General features: G+C 38.0%; 2 protein-coding genes across 2 annotated transcripts in view; both read left to right on the top strand.

Annotated features, from left to right (window-relative positions):
* LOC136388496 (uncharacterized protein PF3D7_1120000-like) overlaps positions 1-20,767 on the top strand; it is a 419,710-nt gene that overhangs the window by 144,306 nt on the left and 254,637 nt on the right. The gene's annotated exons all lie outside the window — the stretch shown is intronic.
* The window catches only part of LOC136389586 (butyrophilin subfamily 1 member A1-like), a 91,904-nt gene that overhangs the window by 67,845 nt on the left and 3,292 nt on the right, over positions 1-20,767 (top strand). The window contains exons 9-11 of the mRNA XM_066361457.1: positions 13,162-13,182; positions 13,598-13,759; positions 15,842-15,862. Of these exons, the coding sequence (XP_066217554.1) occupies positions 13,162-13,182; positions 13,598-13,759; positions 15,842-15,862 (204 nt within the window). The remainder of the gene's footprint in view (positions 1-13,161; positions 13,183-13,597; positions 13,760-15,841; positions 15,863-20,767) is intronic.

Below are 20,767 nucleotides of genomic sequence, written 5' to 3'. Positions count from 1 at the left end.
AACAATAAAATACATAGAAGAAAACATAGGTACTAAACTTATATACCTTCGCCATAGAGAACATTTTATGAATTTGACTCCAAAGGCAAGGGAAGTGTTTTATGAATTTGACTCCAAAGGCAAGGGAAGTGAAGGCAAAGATAAATGAATGGGACTAAATCAGAATAAGAAGCTTTTGCACAGCCAGAGAAACTGACAAAACAGACAGCCAACTAAATGGGAGATGAGATTTTCAAACAACAGCTCAGATAAGGGACTAACATCCAAAATATACAAAAACTCACAAAACTCTACAGCAAACAAACAATCAAGTCTATAAAAAAAAAATGGGGAGAGGACAAGAACAGTCACTTCTCCCAGGAAGAAATACAAATGGCCAACAGATATATGAAAAGATGCTCATCTAAACTAGCTATTAGAGAAATGCAAATCAAAACTACAATGAGATACCACCTCACACCTGTTAGATTAGCTATTATCAACAAGACAGGTAATAACAAGTGTTGGAGAGGCTGTGAAGATATATTCTTTATTCATGCAAGAGAAGTGACTTGGCCACCTTGCAGAAACAATCTTTAGCAGATGTAATGCTCTTGCTGTGACTTCTTTACAGTACATAGAAAACCTCCTTCATATACGTGTGCTTAGATATTGTTTTCTCAGTTAAGGAAAAGGCTCAGTAAGGTCCAGTGAGAAACAGAATCTCTGTCAGAAAATCGCACTCCTGTCTCTCTCCTGAATTCAGCCCCCATGAGTATTAAGATATTCTTCTTTCAGGAAAGAGTTGAAACAAATGCTCAAATAAATACAGTGTGGTTAAAAATCAATCCCCGGGAAAAAACGCGGAGGACACAGCCCCCAGACCCCTGAGCCTGTGTCACTGGGAGGAGCTGTGTGTCAGTGCTCCTTCCACAGTGTGGTGGCCACTCTGCACAATGTCGCTGCCACACCAGTGAGACTCACTGATGTGTTTAAAGCATCCAGTGATCATACTAAAGATAACAAACTGAATAACAGGAACATAAATATTTCAAAATAGACCAAGAATATTTTTAGCCTAGCCTGTGGTGGTGCTGTTGGTAGAATTGGACCTAGAACACTGAGGTTGCCAGTTTGATCCTGGACTTGCCCAGAAACGGCACACAGGGCAGCAGCTACAGCTAAAGTGAAGCAGCTGTGAGTTCATATGATTCGATCTAACCTCCCTCTCTTTCTCTCAGTAATATTAGCAAATAAAATATTGTCATAAAAACAATTATTTATAAATTAAATAGCTCAACTAATATTTTGTAAACATATTATTTTACTAAATTTACTCCCTTTTCAAACTTTTTATTTACTGTAGAATAGCTGCAGAAAATAGTGAGCTCTGATCCACTGTGTAGGTGTGTGTTTTGGGGAGAGCATGTGTGATTCGATGTGTGTTTCTGTGTTTATGTGAAATTAACCCAATTTCAATTTATCTGTAAATTATAATTATCTTTGTGGTTGTTTTGCATAATATTAACATAAGCCTTTTTTTCTCTTTTTCAGAATATGTTAGTAAAATAATAGGTAAAATTACTGATATTCCTTTTCTCTTGATCCACTTGAAAACCTCTGGTTTATTTCTCCTATTGGTATTTCTGGCTTTTTTATCCAACTGTCTTTCATTGGCCTGTGCTCCTCCTACATGTCTGCTGTCCTCACCTCATCATTTTGAGACAGCACTTGTCCAATTTGGGGCTCTGTCCATTTCTATTTCCTATGTTCCATCCTTTACCTTCCTTTTTTTTTTTGTTTTACACAACTATTTTCCTGTAAATATTGGCTGCTCTGTCTTGCAGTAAATTTTCACAGTTTCATTAAGCCATTGGTGAGATGAAGGGTATTAAGCTGACAGATATGACAATTTTAATGTACACGTATGTTACAGGGTTATATTAGCATGTATACATATATTGACTTTCTATATATGTATTTCTAGAATATATTAAAACTTAACCCATTATATTATATATATTCTCTTCAGCATTCCAAGCTTGAGGGCCATTACTGTGCAGTTAATACTACTCCAAATCCTTGAGAGAAAAGACTCCAAACTTTCAGCATTTAGTGTCTCTGTCTCTTGTCTTTTCATAAGCTGTGTCATGATAAGTACCTTATATCATTTACTGGTCAGATGTGAGAGAGTGGTACATCCCTCTTCCACTGTCATTGATCATATGACCCAGGTATTCCTTTGAAAACATCCAACCATGCCCGGTATTTATTTTGGCAGTATGCTGACACCATGATCAAATAATAAATGTATGATGCCACGGACCAGCTAGGATTGTATTTCTGGGTCATGAGAGAGAACGGTCTGGAATTAACAAAATAGACTCATTAAGAAAAAAGGATCGGATCAGGAGGCCTCTTCAAATCTGATGGCAATATCCGAGTGCCCATAGCCCCACTTTACTTTATTATATAGCCTAATGCAAAACAAGGAAGTCCTTGATACAAAGTTACACATCTGGGGCAAAAACAGTAATTTTCTTAAGGCATAAACAGGAATCCCTCCACCATGCATAAGTGAAATCAACCAACATCTGAACAAACAAAGACTAAGAGGAAGGGCATGTATATTGCTTCCAGCAACTTAAGCAAGCAAGTGAAGTGGGTGCAAATACTCAGCATCATAGCCAATATCGAGATGGAGGGGGGAGAACTCAGCCTTTTTCAAAGCCTCAAATCTACAAAGGCTTTTTGCCACTTGCAGTCTACAACATATCCTCCTTTTCTTTTTTCTTTTTAATTTGTGTGCTGAGATTTGCACTCATCTGATTTCCCAGTTTTCCAGATTCTAATTTGGAGGTAGACTGAAAAAATACAGAATAAACATAAAATTAGTATAGCCAGTGCTAACAGATACCCAAACAAGTATTCTAATACATTAAAGGGTTTAAAGCCTTTAAGCAAATTCCTAGCCAATATAACAGGATCTATAAAAGAGTCTTTGCTGTTTTGAATGTCCTTAACTTGTTCACCAAGTAAACGTTGGCACCATTACCATTCTACATCCCTGCAAATGTAACCTAACCCAAGTTCTCTCCATTAAGAGCAGTCACAAGGAGCATGAGTCCAGGAAACTTGGCATGGCACTAGAATTGTTGTCACATTTCTACACTTTGAAGCTCACATCAAAGTCCCAATGACTGCTGCTTCTAGCTGGTAATGATTCAGGTAGACTGGAAAAGCCATCTGCTGGCATGTGTGGAGATTGAGCTTCCATTTTCTTTAACTGGAGAGATGAACCCAGTGGGCCTCTCCTGGAGTTTTGCAGCCATGGAAGTGGTGAAGAGAACCCTGGGTTATACTACGCTGGGTGGCAGAGGTAAATTTGTCTAAATTAGGAGTAGATCCCAGCCTAATATATGCATGGGGCATTGAGGCAAGAGGAATAAGGGAGACACTATATATTAAACAAAGCAGCAGAAAATAGGACTATGAACACCCACAACAGAGATCTTCGAGGGATGAATAAAACTCCAAATATTCAGGCAAGACATAGTAAGTGGCCCTTGTGTCCATAAGAAATGAGATCAGTTTACTGTTACTTGGAAGAAATACCCTAGGCTCATCCACAGAGAAATGAGATGGGGTCAGCGGTCCTGGGCACCTTTAGCATTCAGTGGCAAGTCTCAGCAGGTTGGGCAAGGTTAGGTCACAGGTGACTGGAGCAGGGTTGGAGGAGATTGAACCCTCCCTTAGAGGAGCGAGAGGGCAGCTTACCTTCTAGTGTCCCTTTATCCCCACAGCAAAGGCATGTAAGCCTGGCAGGCTTTGGCTCAATGACCTTCCTTTCCACTATTGAAGCAGGGCCCAGATGAAGTTTTCTGAAGCCCCCTTGGGGCGTTGGAACCTTTAGGGTGTATGCCAAGAACTGGCATTTTACCTGATCTCTTTTGGGCTTTGTCTGCCTCTTGGTCATTATAGACCTTAAAAGCCATGCTCAGAAGATCTCGCTGAGGGGTCTGAGGGTCCTCACTGCCTATATAAACATTTTCCGCATATCTGGAGCTATTTGGAAAAAGACAAAACAGCATTATTAGCTGCATCAAATAAAAGAGGTTTGAAGTTTTCAGGAGAAAGAGGTTTGGCATCTCCTGTACATCAGCATTCAAAAGAAATTTTTTTAAGTAAAAAGCAAGATTCCAGGATATGACTCCCCTTTTTATATTTTTTAAAATTGACCTTCAATATTTTCTGGGTACACTTTAATAAAATCTTGACTTTAAATATTGTAAGAAATACCCATAATTTGAAAAGTTTGACAAAAGATAGTTAATGCTTTTCCTACATATGTAGGAGTATTGTCAGTTTAAATCAGTTTAGGAAGTCTAATGATAGAAAATGCATACAGACAATGAGCTCTAACATGCTTAGAAGTTTCTCCTGTTCTGGCAGAGGCTATTATAAATCCACAATAAGTGCCTGCTGTAACGTGGACAAAGGACTGTTTGCTAAATGAAAGTATATGAGTAACACCAATTTGCCACAGTTTTCCTGGTAGGTATTCTCGAGGGTTAACTCCAAATGAAGGGACAGATTGTAGTATAAGACACCTTGGACAGGATTTAACAATCTGAGGTGCTGCTTCCCGAGAAAGTTGAAACTGTTTACACAGGGCTGCAGAGTTCTGGTGATGAGCAGTATGAGACTGGATTGCTTGATCTCTCACGGTTGCTCTAATAATTTTCTTTTGGGTAGCTTGATTAACAAGGGCATTTCCTGTCCTATAAAAGATGGATCTCTGTGTTGATGTGCAAGTCTTTGAAGAAGAAGAAATTGCTCAAATAGTTCCTCATCAGCAGTTGTCCCTAAGACAGCAGACTTTATAGTGGAAACAACCATAAGTAAATATTTCCTGTCTGAATACAGATTAATGAAAGAACATGACAAATGCTGAAAAGCCATGGTAATGGCATGTAATTCTACTCTTTGAGTTGAATTTAAGGCAATGTTTCAGAATAAACTTGTCCATCAATTATTAAGCCTGCTATTCCTGAGCTGTACCCATCAGTAAAGAATGTAGATGCTTCAGGAATGGGCTCATTAACAATTGTCTTAGGAAATACAAATGTAGTAATTAATGAATATTGAACTATTTTGTCAGCTGGGTAGTGAGAATCAATTTGGCCTGTAAAATTTGCAAAAGCCATTTGCAATTTAGTGGAAATTTGCCAGAGCCATTATTGTTGATTCTTTGAAAAAGAAACAACAATCTGAGACTTAAAACCTATAAGCTGTAAGAGTTGCCTACACCCCTTGATAATCAAGGAGGCGACAAGATCAAAATACAGAGATAAAACTTTCTTAGGAGTAACAGCTAAATGAATTCATTCAATAAACCCTGAAACTTGCCACAATAGTCCCGTTGGAGTGTAACACAAGATACAAATTAGTAAGGCAATTGATTCTTTGGGATTTATGCATTTTAGTTGTGCTTGTTACAAGGCTTTTTCTACAAGCTGTAAAGCCTGCTGTCCTGCAGGTGTAAGTAGCTGAGGAGAAGTTGGTTCAGCCAAGCCTCTAAGAATATCAAAAAGTGGCTTTAGTACCCCAGTACTTAATTTCAAGGAAGGTCTCAGCCAATTAATATCTCCTGATAATTTCTGCAAATTGTTTAAAGTTTGCAAGTTATCTGTTTTGATATCTAATTTTTGTGGACAAATTTGTTGTCCCTCAATAATTTGACCTAAATAAGAAAAAGGTAATGATTACTGTACATTTCAAAACCTATATAAAGTCCTGATTCTTTCAAAGAATATTCTAATTGTTGCAAAATGGTCAACACGGTGTCTTTATCTGACTGAGCAATAAAATATTACCCATATAATGAATTATATACAACTTAGGGTGCTGCCTTCATACTGGAGAGATAGCTTGAGCAACGTATTTTTGGCATAAGGTAGGACTATTAGCTATATCTTGAGGCAAAACTCTCCACTGGTATTGCTCCATTGGAACCTGGAAATTAAGTGAAGGAACACTGAATGCAAAATGCTTTCAATAATGAGGGCTTAAGGAATAGTAAAAAAGCAGTCTTTCAAGTCAGTAATTACAAGGTAAAAAAAACAAACAAACATGGAATGGCAGTAGGAGAAGGAAGTCCTAGCTGGAGAGGACCCATAATTTCCATAGTCTTATTTATTGCTCTCAAATCTTGTAATAGCCTCCAGTTTCTTGATTTCATTTTAATGACAAATATAGGCGTATTCCATGGCTATTAGAAGGTTCAATGTGCCCAAGCTGTAACTGCTCTTGTACCAATCGAGCAGCTGCCTTAAGTTTCTCCTGAGAAAGGGGCCATTGGTCTACCCATACAGGATCATCTGATTTCCAAGTAATTGGGTCTGCACAATGCATTATTGGGGTAGCAGGAGCCACCAAGGCCCCTATGCTAAATTTTGATATCCTAATCCAACCCTCTGGTATTGGGTGCCACTTCTATGGGGGTGAGAGTTCCCCACTGTTCTTTCCCTAGTACCTTAGTGGGCAAAAATTCCTGATTAAGCACTTGAGTATTGAATGAACTATCAGGACTGACAAGCAACGCTCCCATATTTTTCAAAACATCTCTACCCCACAAATTAACTAGCAATCCAGGGAACACATAAGGCTGAAAAAGTCCAGAATCACCTTCTTTATCTTCACATTATAGAAAACTAGAGCTTGTTCAGGGGATTTACTCTGCCCTATACCTTGTAATTCTGTGGCTGCTGCATGAGTAGGCCAGGAATGAGGCCCAATGTAGCTTAGCAACAACAGATACATCAGCTCCAGTATCTAAGAGTCATTTAAATTTACACCCTGTATCATTAGTTCCATTTCAGGGTGTTCCTGGCCTATATTTTGAATCCAATAGGCAAAATCAGAGGAGCCAAATCCTTGATTTTCTTGAGGTGTCTTTTGAGGATGTGGCCTGAGAAGCAGAATTAGCATTCTTATACTATTCTTCTAACTGCCTGAAGCAGCTTGAGACAAATTCTTGAAATGACTTATTAGGCTCCTGATTAATTTTGCTCAATTCCTTTGTTTTGCCTACCTGAGTATAACCTTACACATAAACAAGACAATTTACACACAGAAACACAAGTATAATATATAACTTTGATTAATCATAATACTTGAATTGCTATTTGGCTCCTAATTCTGAACACACCTCACAATGCACTAACCAAATTAGTAAGTTTTAAAGATCTGCATTCTATTCTATTTAAATTTAAATGAGTCCTCTTTACAAGTTCTAAAATCACTTTATTTTTTCAATATTAGAGTCCGCATTTCAAATTTTTCATGCAAGAACTTAATTCATGCCTTAAAAACAAGCACATTTTGAACAACATTAAACAAAGATTAAACAGAAACAAGAATTAGATAATGAATCAGACAAACCAGAGAGAAACCTTAGATTTCAGAGCACAACCAGATAGAAAAATGTCTGCCTGATTTTAGTCAGGACATTTTCTGACAGAGGGACTGAAGGATGGGACTAAACAAAATTTCCCCAAGAAAATTTTCATGGCAGCTGATGGGATATTTTCTATAGTCAGATCCAAAACAGGTCCCTTGCCTCAATTTCCAGGCAAAGAAGAAGAAAGAAAGAAAATGACAGTTCATCAGATTGTAGTTAAAACATTTTTAAAAAAAAACAGACCATAACAGGAAAAGCTGTAACTTTCCTAATACCTGAGTCTCCTATCCATTCTCAAATTCTATAGCTGCTGTAAGTGGCGGCTCAGGTTGACTACGCTGAGCTTTCTCCCCCACCTCAACTTCAGCTGAGCAGCAGACTAAGTAGCTGGAGAAAACCAGAGGCAGCCACACTGTCCTATGTTCCTCGGCCCCCAAGCCTCAAAGTAAAGCACCAACTGCCAGAGAGACCGCCACCTTCATTCCTCCTGCCACAGTCTCCTCACACCACTGCCTTCTCAGAGCTCTACCTACTGGCTCCCCTGTAGCAGAAATAACCATTCCTTCCTCCGGGAACTAGGGCACACATATTGAACATATCGCAAAAAGCATTCTAGCTTTATAACTATTCTTACAAAAAGGTACCCTACTTTAGATCCTAATTGTCCCATAATTTATTACTCCCAACTATACTCTCCCCCAAAACCTTCTTTAGTCACTGTGCACACTTAAGGAGTTCTGTCACCTGCCTTCAGTTTAGTTTTCTCGTACTCAAGTCCCTGTTCAGGCGCCACTTGCCACAAACCAGCACACTAGAAATTCTGTGTCTTGAGTGAGAAAGGTGCAGAATTAAGAAAACAGACTTAAGGATGGGATCGGAGGCCTCTCTTCAATGCTGATGGCAATATCCCGACTGCCCCATAGCCCCAGTTTGCTTTATTTAGTCATATGCAAACAAGGAAGTCCTTGATACAAAGTTACACATCCAGGCTAAAACAGGAACTCTCCCAAGGCATAAACAGAAATACCCCCACCATGCATAAGTGAAATCAACCAACATGTGAACAAACAAAGAGGAAGAGGAAGGGCATGTGAATTGCTTCCAGCAACTTAAGGAAGCAAGTGAAGTGAGTGCAAATACTCAGCATCACAGCCAATATGGAGGTGGAGGGGGGAGAATTTAGCCTTTTGCTAAGCCTCGAATTTACAAAGGCTTTTTGCCACTTGCAATCTACAACAGGTGTAATATGACTAGTGTAACAAACCAGTTTTATCGAGATGGGCGCCTCCACTCTACACTTTCTCATTGCTGATTCAGTCCCTGTCTCACATGTGAATTTGTTTTTTAACCTAAAAAAGATGATAGTTCAGTGACAGGGGAAAGCTTAGAATTGCACATCCCAGAATTTCTTACCTAACACCCTTATTGTTTTATTTCCTGACTGATTTTCTTGTGCACAAGAGATAGAGGAGTTAAAACAATATTGTTTCCAATGGGTGAGGTGTCCTTTGAAACCTTATGGTTCCTACTTTCACAAATAAGGATCAGTGTGTGCTCCAGAGTGAACTAGGAAAGGGGCCCATTTCTGTTCTCCTTCCTACCTGATATTGTGTTTTCATATAGAATGACTTGCTCACTTCTTACTTTTACTTTTCAGCCATGAATAAACTAAACAATGGTCTCGCTCACCTCCACCCCCTTTCTTCCCCTCACCTGTTCCTTACTCCCTTCCCTTCAACTCTCAGTGACCCTCTACCTGTTGTCGCAGTCACTCGGTCTTTTAGTTCTGATTCCCCGGCTTCATTTTCCTTTCAGTTTCTCCCATTTTCTGGTGGGTGCAATCGTGGAGAGCGAGCCTTTCTGTCACATGAATTTTGTCACTCAGAGATCTGGAAGGTTAGGTACATTTACAGTTTCTGAGTGTAAGTTTTCTCCAAGGACAGCTCAGGTCATGTGACTCAGAACCTCCCTCACTGTCATTTCTTTCCTTTCATGTGAGTCACTCAGCTGCATTCAGACATGAGTTAAACCACACACTCAGATACAATGAGGTTGCAAAGTAAATGGTGGACAAAAACATTGTGAACAGATGCACATAAATACTAACTCTGTGTTTACCTACAGGAGCAGTCTTTCAGTAACTGTTGTACAGAGGTTGTAGCAACTTTGTACAATGAAGGCACTGCTATTAGCATTGATGCTAATTGGATATAATTTGTATATATACATGTCCAAAGACCATTTTAATTATAACAGATATTTCATAGTGGTCCACATACAATGAAAAGTGATCAAGAATAATTTTATTAAAACATATCAGAACAAATGTTTTTTTGTTTTGTTTTTTTTTATAAATAATTTTTATTAATTTTAATGGGGTGACATCAACAAATCAGGGTACATATATTCAAAGAAAACATGTTCAGGTTATCTTGTCGTTCAATTATGTTGCATACCCATCACCCAAAATCAGATTGTCCTCTGTCACCTTCTATCTAGTTTTCTTTGTGCCCTTCTTCCTCCCCCTCCCCCTCTCCCTCCTTCCCTCCCCCCTCTAACCACTACACTCTTGTCCATGTCTCCTAGAACAAATGTTTTAAAATTTTTAAGATACATTAAATACACTTCATTTCAGTTATTTTAAATAGATTCTTAATGTTTTATTGAAATTATTGGGGTGACCTTGGTTAATAAATATATGTAGGTCTCAGGTGCACAATTCTCTCACACCTCCTCTGTGTGTGGCGGTGTGTTCACCACCCTAGTCACGTATCCTCTATCACGCTTTTATTTATTTTAAATCTTTATGTCACCACATGCCTCATGGTATTTTTATAATTTTAATGATGATTTCAGTGGGATGGATTTTCAAGGTATTTTCTTTATTCGTGGCATAGACGAAACTTGTCCACGTGGCAGGAACATCCATTAGCAGATGAAGGACTTTCGCATCCTCTTGTTTACAGAGTTCAGAAAACCTGTCTCATGTATGTGAGCTTGGATATTTGTTACTTTGTTAAGAAAAAGGCACAGTAAGGTCCAGTGAGGAACAAAATCCCTCTCAGAGAATCCAAACCCTTTCTCTGTCCTGAATTCAGCCCCCATGAGAATTAAGATATTCTTCATTCAGGAATTAGTTAAATCAGAAATTCAAACTGAGTGTGGTTAAAAATCAGTCCTTGGACAAAAACATGGAGGACGCAGCCCCCAGCCCCCTGACCCTGTGTCAGTGGGAGGAGCTGTGTGTCAGTGCTCCTTCCACAGTGTGGTGGCCACTCTGCACCATGTCGCTGCCACAGCAGTGAGACTCACTGATGTGTTTAAAGCATCCAATGAGCATACCAAAACTTACAAACTGAATTATAGGAACACAAATATTTCAAATAGAACAAGAATCATTTTAACTTGGCTTGTGGTGGCCCCGTGGACAGAGAGTGGACCTGGAACACTGAGGTGGCCAGTTCGACCCTGGACTTGCCCAGACACGGCACCCAGGGCAGCAGCTACAGCTACAGTGAAGCAGCTATGAGTCCATATGCTTCCATCCTGCCCCCAATTTCTTTTCTCAACAATATTAATAAATAAAATGTTTTCAAAAACACAATTGTTTTATAAATTAAGCAGCTAAACTAATATTTCTAAAATTTTATATTATTTTAGTAAATTTACTGCTTTTTTCCACCTTTTTATTTACTGTAAAATACTTGTGGACAATAGTGGACTCTGAGTCATTGTGTAACTGTCAGGGGGGCAAGTGTGATTTGTTGTGTTTTGTGTTGTTCATTTGACACCTGGTCGTGGTAAATTTTAAATTTGAATTTATTAGTAAATTTGAATTATCTTTGTGGTTGTTACTCATGAATTGGCATTGATACTGTTTTTTCTTTTTCAAAGGAATTTAAGAAAAAATTAGGTAAAATTTCTGATATTCTTTTACTCTTCATCCCCTTGAAAACAACTGGATTATGTCTCCTTGGATATTTCTGGCCTTTTGATCCAAGTGCCTCCTGTTGGCATGTCCCCCTCCCAGATGTCTGCTGTCCCTACCCCAGTTTGGAGACAGCACTTGTCCCATTTGTGACTCCATTGATTTCTATTTACTTTTCTTGCATCCTTTCCTATATTTCTTTTTTCATTTTACACAGCTACTTCCCTGTAAACTTTGGCTGCAGCACTCTTAAAAAGAATTGCCACACTTTCATTAAGAATTTGGTGAGATGAAGGGTTTCAAGCTGAAAGATACATGGTGTTTAGTGTGTGTGTCTGTGTGTAAGTATATGTATGTGTGTGTGTGTGTATGTGTTTTGAAAATATCCAAACTTAGGACCTCTGTCAAGTATTCCAAATTTAAGTGGCCATTTGTTGTTTGGCCAATGGCAGTGGCCAGGCAGTTCACATTGGCTTTGGGCAGATGGTAAAGGAACTGTAGAGCCGGAATATGGTGGGCTATTCTGTTTATTAGAGTCTCAGAACAGTGGATGAGCAAGCTAGCAAAGCAAACTGCTTCTCTCTTTCTCTTTCTCTCTCAGGACTCACAAGCAAAACAGGTCGGTGGGGTAAAAAACCCTTTTCTAGAAAACAATAGTAAACAACGGACCATCCCAATGGTGGCAGACAACCTGTAATTTACACTCTGCCACTCTGAGTGTAAGCACCTGCAACCTTACACAGACTATACATACATGGTGTTACCATGCGTTCATGCAGCGATCACGGAAAGTACAAGGCAAGCAAGCCTAACACATTTGTTTGCCCAACACCATTACTATGCAATTGATACTTCTCCAAACCCTTGAGAGGAAAGATTCCAAACTTTCAGCATTCAGTTTCTCTGTGCATTGTCTTCTCAAAGCCTGTGTCATGATAAATACCTTGTATCATTCACTGGTCAGATGTGAGAGAGTGGGGTGTCCCTCTTCCACTGTTCTTGATCATATGGCCCAGGGGTTCCAAGGTCTCTAAATATTTTACATAATTTTTCTGGCTTTTAAAAATATCATAACATGCCAGTTATTCTTTTCCACTATTGTTGACACAGTTTTCAAATGTCAAAAGCACTTAAAAATAAAAAACTTGCAGAAGGATTAAATATCTTAAGATGAGTTCAAAAGTAACACACTCTGAACTCTACTTAACATGTGAAGGACACAAGAAATCAATACCGACCACGATGTATCATAAAAAGCAAAAACAATCATTCAAACCTTAATATTGTCTTTTTCTAATGACAATTTCAATTACACTTTTGATTCCTTGGGAAATGGTCTTTAGGAATATATCTCTTTAATGTACAGAGCAGGTGTCATATGACAAGTGCAACAAAAATAGTTTTGTCTAGATGGGCATCTCTACTGTACGCTTCCCATCACTGGTAAAGCCCCTGTCTCATATGTGAATACTTTTGTCTTTAATCTGAAAAAAGTGATAGTCCCCTGACATGAGAATGCTTAGTATAGCACAGACCAGCATTTCTGACCTAACTCCCTCATTGTTTTATTTCCTGACTTAGTTTCTTGTGCACAAAGGACAAGGGAGGGAGAACAGCATTGACTCTGATGGGTGAGGTGTCCTTTGGATCCTCAGGGTTCCTTCTTTCACAGACATGGGTCCACGTGTGCTCCACAGTGAACTAGGAAAGGAACGCATTTCTGCTCTCTTTCTGACCCTTTAGTCTGTTTTTACTTGGAATGAGTTGTTTATTTCTTCCTTTTGCTTTTCAGCTGAGACTGAACAGGAAAAACGTAAGTAATCTACTCCCCTTTTCCTTCCCTCACCTGTTCCGTGTTCCCAGTCTTCTCCCTCAGTGACCACCTACCTTTTGTCTCAGTATCTTGGTCTTCCCAACTCTGATAGCCACCTTCATTTGCTGCTTAATTTCTCCCAATATTACTACTATCTTCCTCTTGTTGAAATGAAGACAGACCCTTTCTGTCACATGAATTTTATCACTAAGATATCTGGAAGTGTAGATAGTTTTAAATCTATTTGGTGTAAGTTTTCTCCAAGGACAGCTCCGGTCATGTGACTCAGAACCTCCCTCACTGTCATTTCTTTCCCTTCATCTGATTCACTCAGCTTCATTCAGTCCTGACTTAACACAGACACTCAGATACAATTAGTTTGTGAAATAAACGGTGGACAAAACGCTGTGAATAGACGCAGGGAGCACTGACTCCTGTGCTGATCGACACAAGCATCTCCAGGAACTCCTGTGCAGGGGTGCGAACAGCTTTGTCCAATGTGGGTACATGGGGGCCCCACGTGAGCGAGAGCCCAGCACGCCTGCGCAGTCACTGGGCCAGAGGACACTGCCGGGAAGTGGGGCGCATGCGCGGTTGCTCCCACCATTATATCACCTGCTGCTTCTGTACTGACTCATCAGAAGGAGGGTGCGCATGCGCAAGCTCCCCTCCGCCATATAAAAACTAGCCTTGGATAGTCAAGTGCTTGCGGAGTTTGTTGCGTTCCTACCGCCATTGTGTCTCCACTTGCATTCTCTAACCTCAGCATCAGTCTTCCCAGGGGCCCCTGGACCCAACATTACTGCAGCTAGAAATGAATGCAAACATGTATAGAAGCATCCAATGACCATTTTAAATATGACAGACATTTCATAGTGGTCCAGACAGAGTGAAAAGGGGTCAAGAATATTTTCATTTAAAAATTTGCAAATATTCAAAAAGTTGACACTATTTAATACAATTTTTCTCCTACTTTAAATTTAAGTGGTTTATTGAATTTATTGGGCTGACTTGGTTAATAAAAACATGCAGGTTTCAGGTGCACAATTCTCTCATACCTCATCCATACGTGGCTGTGTGTTCAGCACCCCAGTCATGTACCCTCTGTTCCCCATAGTGAGCTCTGAGCTACTCTGTGTGTGTGTGTGTGTGTGTGTGTGTGTGTGTGTGTGTGTGAGAGAGAGAGAGAGAGAGAGAGAGAGAGAGAGAAAGAGAGAGAGCTCATCCTCTTCCTGATAAAATATATTTAGATGCATATTTTTCAATAATTTCAATTTTCTTTGTGGTTTTTCACTTAAAATGTACATTGATTTTTTTTTCATTGTTTAACGAAGAATCTCACAATATGTAAGCTAAATTTCCTGCTATTCCTTTAGTCCTGAACTATTTTAAATGACTGGTACTGGATGTCTTTAGTATTCCTTGCCTTTTTATCTCCATGTCATCTGTCTGCTCATGTTTCCTGGCTGTCTAGTCATCTGACTCCATGTGTTTCGGTGTTTGGATTCTCTGCTGTTGAGTGATGTTCACTGCTGTCTCCCTCACCTTCACCCTTTCCCATTCCTTCCTTTTCCACTTCATGCCACCATTCTCTATAAACATGGGCATCCTCTGTCTGGAGAGAGTTGCTGCAGATTAATTAAGAAGTTTGTGGCATTATTTTACAGATATTACTTGGAAACCATGAGAACTTAGAACCTATGTCAGTTATTTCAAGGGTGAGGGTCAATAACATGCAATTGATACTTCCCCAAAACATTATGAGGAAAGAGATGATTCCAAGCTTGCTACCTGTCGTTCTTTCCAAGTCTGTGTAAAAACTGATACCATTCATTTGATCAAGTGTAAACTTGATGGTCACATTTGCACTGCCTTTGAGCATATAATCCAAGTGTCCCCACCTATCCAAATATATTTCATAACTTTTTCTGGCTCTAAAAATAAATTCTAATCTTACTAAATGTTCTCCTTTTTACATTTTTAATGACATGCTTATCATATTGGCAAACTTCAGTTCCGATCAAATATTTTTGGAAGAAATTTATATATTAAAGAAAGTTCAAATATATCTTTCAATTCTGAAAACTTTAAATGAAGAAACAGTACTATTGTCTTGCTATGTTCTCAAAAGAAAACAATATAGACATTCAAAGTTTATTACCTTCATTTTCTAAAGACAATTTCAATTATACTCTTGAGGTTAATATATCAACTTTATTTAGTTGTATTCAATTCTATTTGTAGACACACAATTTAAGAATATATCTCTTTAATGTACAAAGAAAATTTCATGTGATCTATTCAACAAAAACAGTTTTGAATAGATAGGTGCCTTTACTGTACAATTCCATGTCACTGTCATGTACCTTAAGCCATTCATAAATAAATATTTAAGAGATAAAACTCTCGGTGGTCTCTCTGACACTTTTTCAACATTTTACTTCTATTTAGTCATTTGACAAATTTCATTTATTTTTCACTCTTTTCTAGGAAAAAAAGTGGTATCTCACCAATTTTTCAGTTTGGCTTTGTTTCCTGCTTACTCTTTTCTCATTTTATCTGTCGTACCAATGGACTTTGAATTGGCCATTGTCAATTGGACTTAATTGTCTGTGTTTGTTCCTCTCATATTTACAAACTTTTTTATTTTCTTTTTCAGAAGAACTTCAGCAAGAAATTGGTAAGTTTCCTCAGATGAGCACTCCTTTAGTATTGTATTTTATGGAAAAATGTATTCTTGTTTGTTCCTTGTTCTTTAAATCATTACCAACCCTATCGTTGCTCTTTTTTTCATGAATTTTAAACCACTTGAACAATTTTTATCTGCAAGAGGTGATAGTCTAATGACAGAGGAACGCCTGATATTGCACATCCCAGAAGTTCTGCTCTAACCACTCACGGTTTTATTTCCTGATTAGCCTCTTGGATAAGAGATGGGGGAGAATGGTATTCCTTCTGATGGTGACATGTCTTCTGAAACCTAATGGTCACAGTTCTCATAAATATGAGTCAATGTGCATTTTAGACTGAAATACAAAAGGGATTCCAATTTCTGTTTTTCTACCTTCCCCCACTTGTGATTTCACTTGGAATGACTCTCTTATTCCTTCCTCTGCTTTTTAGAGGAGAGTGCACAGGAAAAAGGACAAATCCCAGCATGTAGCTCACTCTGCTTTGTTCTTTCCCCGTCTGTTTCTTGTACCCTTTCATCCAATTCCCAGTGATCATCATTCTTACCAGAGCTGTGCTTGCACATGACTTTGTCTTCCTATCTTATCCTTCCAACTCGGATTACCCATCTTAATTTGTTTTTCCATTTTTCTCATTATTGCTCCTTTTATCTGTCTTGTCTTGCAATAAAAAAGACAGAACATTCCTATGAACACAACCTTATTAATAATATTTGTGCAATTTGGAGGTTTTTAAAGTCACTGATGTGTAAGTTTTCTGATTTGACTTAGAACTCTCTTCACTGCCATATAATATTTCTATACCTTATTTTCCTGATATTAAATTTAGAAATGATGAGAGTTTCTTCACAAAATAAATATGAAATAACACTATTCTCCTTTTTTTCTGTGAGGAAAATTGTACCTAAGAGGTATCAAAATTTAGTAAGGTTATACATTGGAAGATGTTGATGAATTTTAGCAGATGTTTTAATCTGTGAAACACAGAAGACAAAGAACCACACCTATGGCTGTAAGACCACCATAGCCCTGGCCAGAGAACTCGGTGGTTAGAGTGCTATCCAGAAGTTCAGAGGTTGCCAGTACAATTCCAGGTCAGGACACATACATGAACAGATCGATGTTCCTGTCTGTCTGTCTCTCTTTCAGTAATGCTCACAGAAATCAATAAATTTTTTAAAAGAGCACCAAAGAGGCTTTCTCCAAGAATGTAGAACAAGTAAATGCATACCTAGTACTTTAAGTGTGAATCTTATAAACTATAACTACTCACAGACACTGTCTTTTTACAAACTATCTATCCTATAAGTGAGCTAATCTCCTGAAATTTGCATGAAAGGTTTGAAAGGAACATCAATAAAGCCTACAGTCTAATTGGAAAGAGATAAAATGAGTGTTTAAAGCATATTCTCCTAACATTCTGTTTAGATAATTCGGCATTAGCTTAAGGCCACTAATACTTTTATTATTAATTATTATTATTATTATTATCATCATCATCATCATCATCATCATCATCATCATTATTTAGTGAGAGGAGAGGGTGCAGAGAGACAGATTCTCACATGCTCCCCAACAAGGATCCACCTGGCATGCCCACTAGGGAGCAACACTCTGCCCATCTAGGGCATTACTTCATTGTTCAGCAACTGAGCTCTTCTTAGTACCTGAAGTAGATACCATGGAGCCATCCTTAGTGCCCGAGGCCAACTCACTCCAATAAAACAATGGTTGCAGGAGAGGGAGATAGATAAGAGAGAGAGAGAGAGAGAGAGAGAGAGAGAGAGAAATGAGAGGGGCAGGGATAGAGAAGCAGATGGGCTCTTCTCCTGTGTGCTCTGATGAGGAATCAAACCTGGGACATACACACACCAGACTGACACTCCACCAATGAGACAACTGGCCAGTGTCGGTCCACTAACAATTGTTAAATTATATTTCCTCCGAACACATAAGTTAGTAATTCACATCAATTTTATTTTCTTTTTTAAATTTATTAATTTTAATGCAGTGACACTGATAAATCAGGGTACATATATTCTGAGAAAACATCTCCAGGTTATTTTGACATTTGATTATGCTGCAAACCCCTCACCGAAAGTCAAATTGTCTTCCGTCACCTTCTATCTGTTTTGCCTTGTGCCCCTCCCCTCCCTCCACCCCTACTCTCTTCTTCTTCTCCCCCTTCTCACCCCATTACCATCACATTCTTGTCCATGTCTCTAAGTCTCATTTTTATGTCTCATCTATGTATGGTTTCATATAGTTCTTAGCTTTTTTTTTTTTTTTTTTACTTATTTCACTCAGTATAATGTTATCAAGGTCCACCCATGTTATTGTAAATGATCCGATGTCATCATTTCTTATGGTTGAGTAGTATTCCATAGTATATATGTACCAAAGCTTTTTAATCCACTCATCCACTGACGGACACTTGGGCTGTTTCCAGATCTTCGCTATTGTGAACAATGTTGCCATAAACATGGGAATGCATTTCTCCTTTCAGAAGAGTTCTATGGTGTTCTTAGGGTATATTCCAAAAAGTGGGATAGCTGGGTCAAAAGGCAGTTCAATTCTTAATTTTTTTGAGGAATCTCCATACTGTTTGTCAAAGTGGCTGCACCAGTCTGCATTCCCACCAACAGTGCAGGAGGGTTCCCTTTTCTCCACATCCTCGGCAACACTTATTCTGTGTTCTTTTGTTGATGAGCACCATTCTGACTGGTGTGAGGTGATATCTTGTTGTGGTTTTAATTTGCATTTCTCTAATGATTAGTGATGTTGAGCATTTTTTCATATGCCTATTGGCCATCTGTATGTCCTCTTTGGAGAAGTGTCTATTCATTTCTTTTGCCCATTTTTGACTGGATAATTTGTCGTCCTGGTGTTGAGTTTTATAAGTTATTTATAAATTTTGGTTATTAACCCCTTATCAGATGTATTGTCAAATATGTCCTCCCATTATGTAGTTTGTCTTTTTATTCTGTTCCTATTGTCTTTAGCTGTGCAAAAAGACATGAAAAACTTGTACATGGAAAATTATAAAACATTGATAAAAGAAATCAAGGAAGATGCAAACAAGTGGAAGCATATACCATGCTCATGGTTAGAAAGAATAAACATCATTAAAATGTCTATATTACCCAAAGCAATATATAAATTCAATGCAATACCAATTAAAATACCAGACATACTTCAAAGATATAGAACACATATTCCAAAAATTTATATGGAACATGAATAGCCTTAGAAATCTTAAAAAGGAAGAATAAAGCAGGAGGTATCACACTTCCTGATACCAAGTTATAGTACAAGTCCATTGTACTCAAAACAGCCTGGAACTGGCATAAGAACAGGCATATTGATCAATGGAACAGAACAGAGTACCAAGAAATAAACCCACAGCTATATGGACAACTGATATTTGACAAAGGAGGTAAAAGCATACAATGGAGAAAAGACAGCCTCTTTAATAAATGGGGTTGGGAAAATTGGACATCTACAAGCAAAAAAATGAAACTAGACCACCAACTTACACTATTCACAAAAATAAACTCAAAGTGGATAAACAAAATGTAAGTCATGAAACCATAGCATCCTAGAAGAAAACATAGGCAGTAAGCTCTCTGAAATCATTTGCAGCAATATATTTGCTGATTTATCTCCACCAGCAAGTGAAATAAAAGACAGGATAAACAAATGAGACTATATCAAACTAAAAAGCTTTTGCACAGCTAAAAATAATAAGAACAGAATTTCATTTATTTTCAATTTGCTTATTCAAAAATTATGCACTGAGAAATTCTCTACTTATATACAAAATAAAGGATCAAATTCTTTGGGCTTCTGAGGTAAATGACAAAATCAGAGAGTATACTGTAAATTTTTAAAGCTAATTTGAAGTCCTACCCACAACTAAATTAAATTTTATTGTAATTCTGTTAAATGTTAAGAACAAGAAATTATCAGACTTGCAAAAAGATTGCATTCAGATTAATAGTTATTCATTTCCTAAATGATTGTGACGTATTCTAAACAGACTTTTTTAGGACTTCTACATGTGTTTACCACTAATTATACAAATAGTGTTTTCACTTAAAGACATCCTGTTTAATCTGACACAGTCAGAAAGATTTGCAAAACTAAAACTCAAGTTCAATACACTATTATCAGGATAACATTGACATCTTGAATTACTTATAGCCTTAAAACTTTTCATAAAGGAAATATGAGTAGAATAAAATGCTTTTATCTTTCTTTTCACATCTTTGCCATTTTTCTTTTATTCAACCCATTGTGAAAATTTCTTCTCCTTTCTCACTTTTCTAAGATAAAAATGTGCTCCATGTAATTTATTTTATTTCCTGATTTTTGTTTAATTTTTTTACTAATTACATTCATTCATCATGCTAATTATTTGTGCAATGAAAATTGTTAACACATTTATATTTTCTGTGTCGATTTTCCTTGACATTTACATGAAAGATATTTTTTTCATTTTACTTTCTGGAAATCTTCAGGGTGAAATTGGTAACTTTTTTCTGACATTCTTTTTTATTTTTTTTATTATTATTTTTTTAGAGAGGAGAGGGAGAGACAGAGTGAGAGAAGGGGTGGAGGAGCTGGGAGCATCAACTCCCATATGTGCCTTGACCAGGCAAGCCCAGGGTTTTGAACCGGAGACCTCAGCATTTCCAGGTCGACGCTTTATCCACTGCACCACCATAGGTCAGGCATGACATTCTTTTTTACAGGTGTACTTTTAATGAATATTCTGTCTTTTTTCCTTTTTCTGCCCTTTGTTGTATTGTTAGCCTTTTATCTTCCAAGTAGACACCACAGTGTCATCATGGGCTTGGTGATGGGAAGGGGATTAGACAGAACGATGTGGTTGT

The sequence above is a fragment of the Saccopteryx leptura genome, chromosome 1 (genome assembly GCF_036850995.1).
Source record: "Saccopteryx leptura isolate mSacLep1 chromosome 1, mSacLep1_pri_phased_curated, whole genome shotgun sequence".
Lineage (NCBI taxonomy): Eukaryota > Metazoa > Chordata > Mammalia > Chiroptera > Emballonuridae > Saccopteryx > Saccopteryx leptura.
This window is presented reverse-complemented; position numbering and strand designations above follow the sequence as displayed.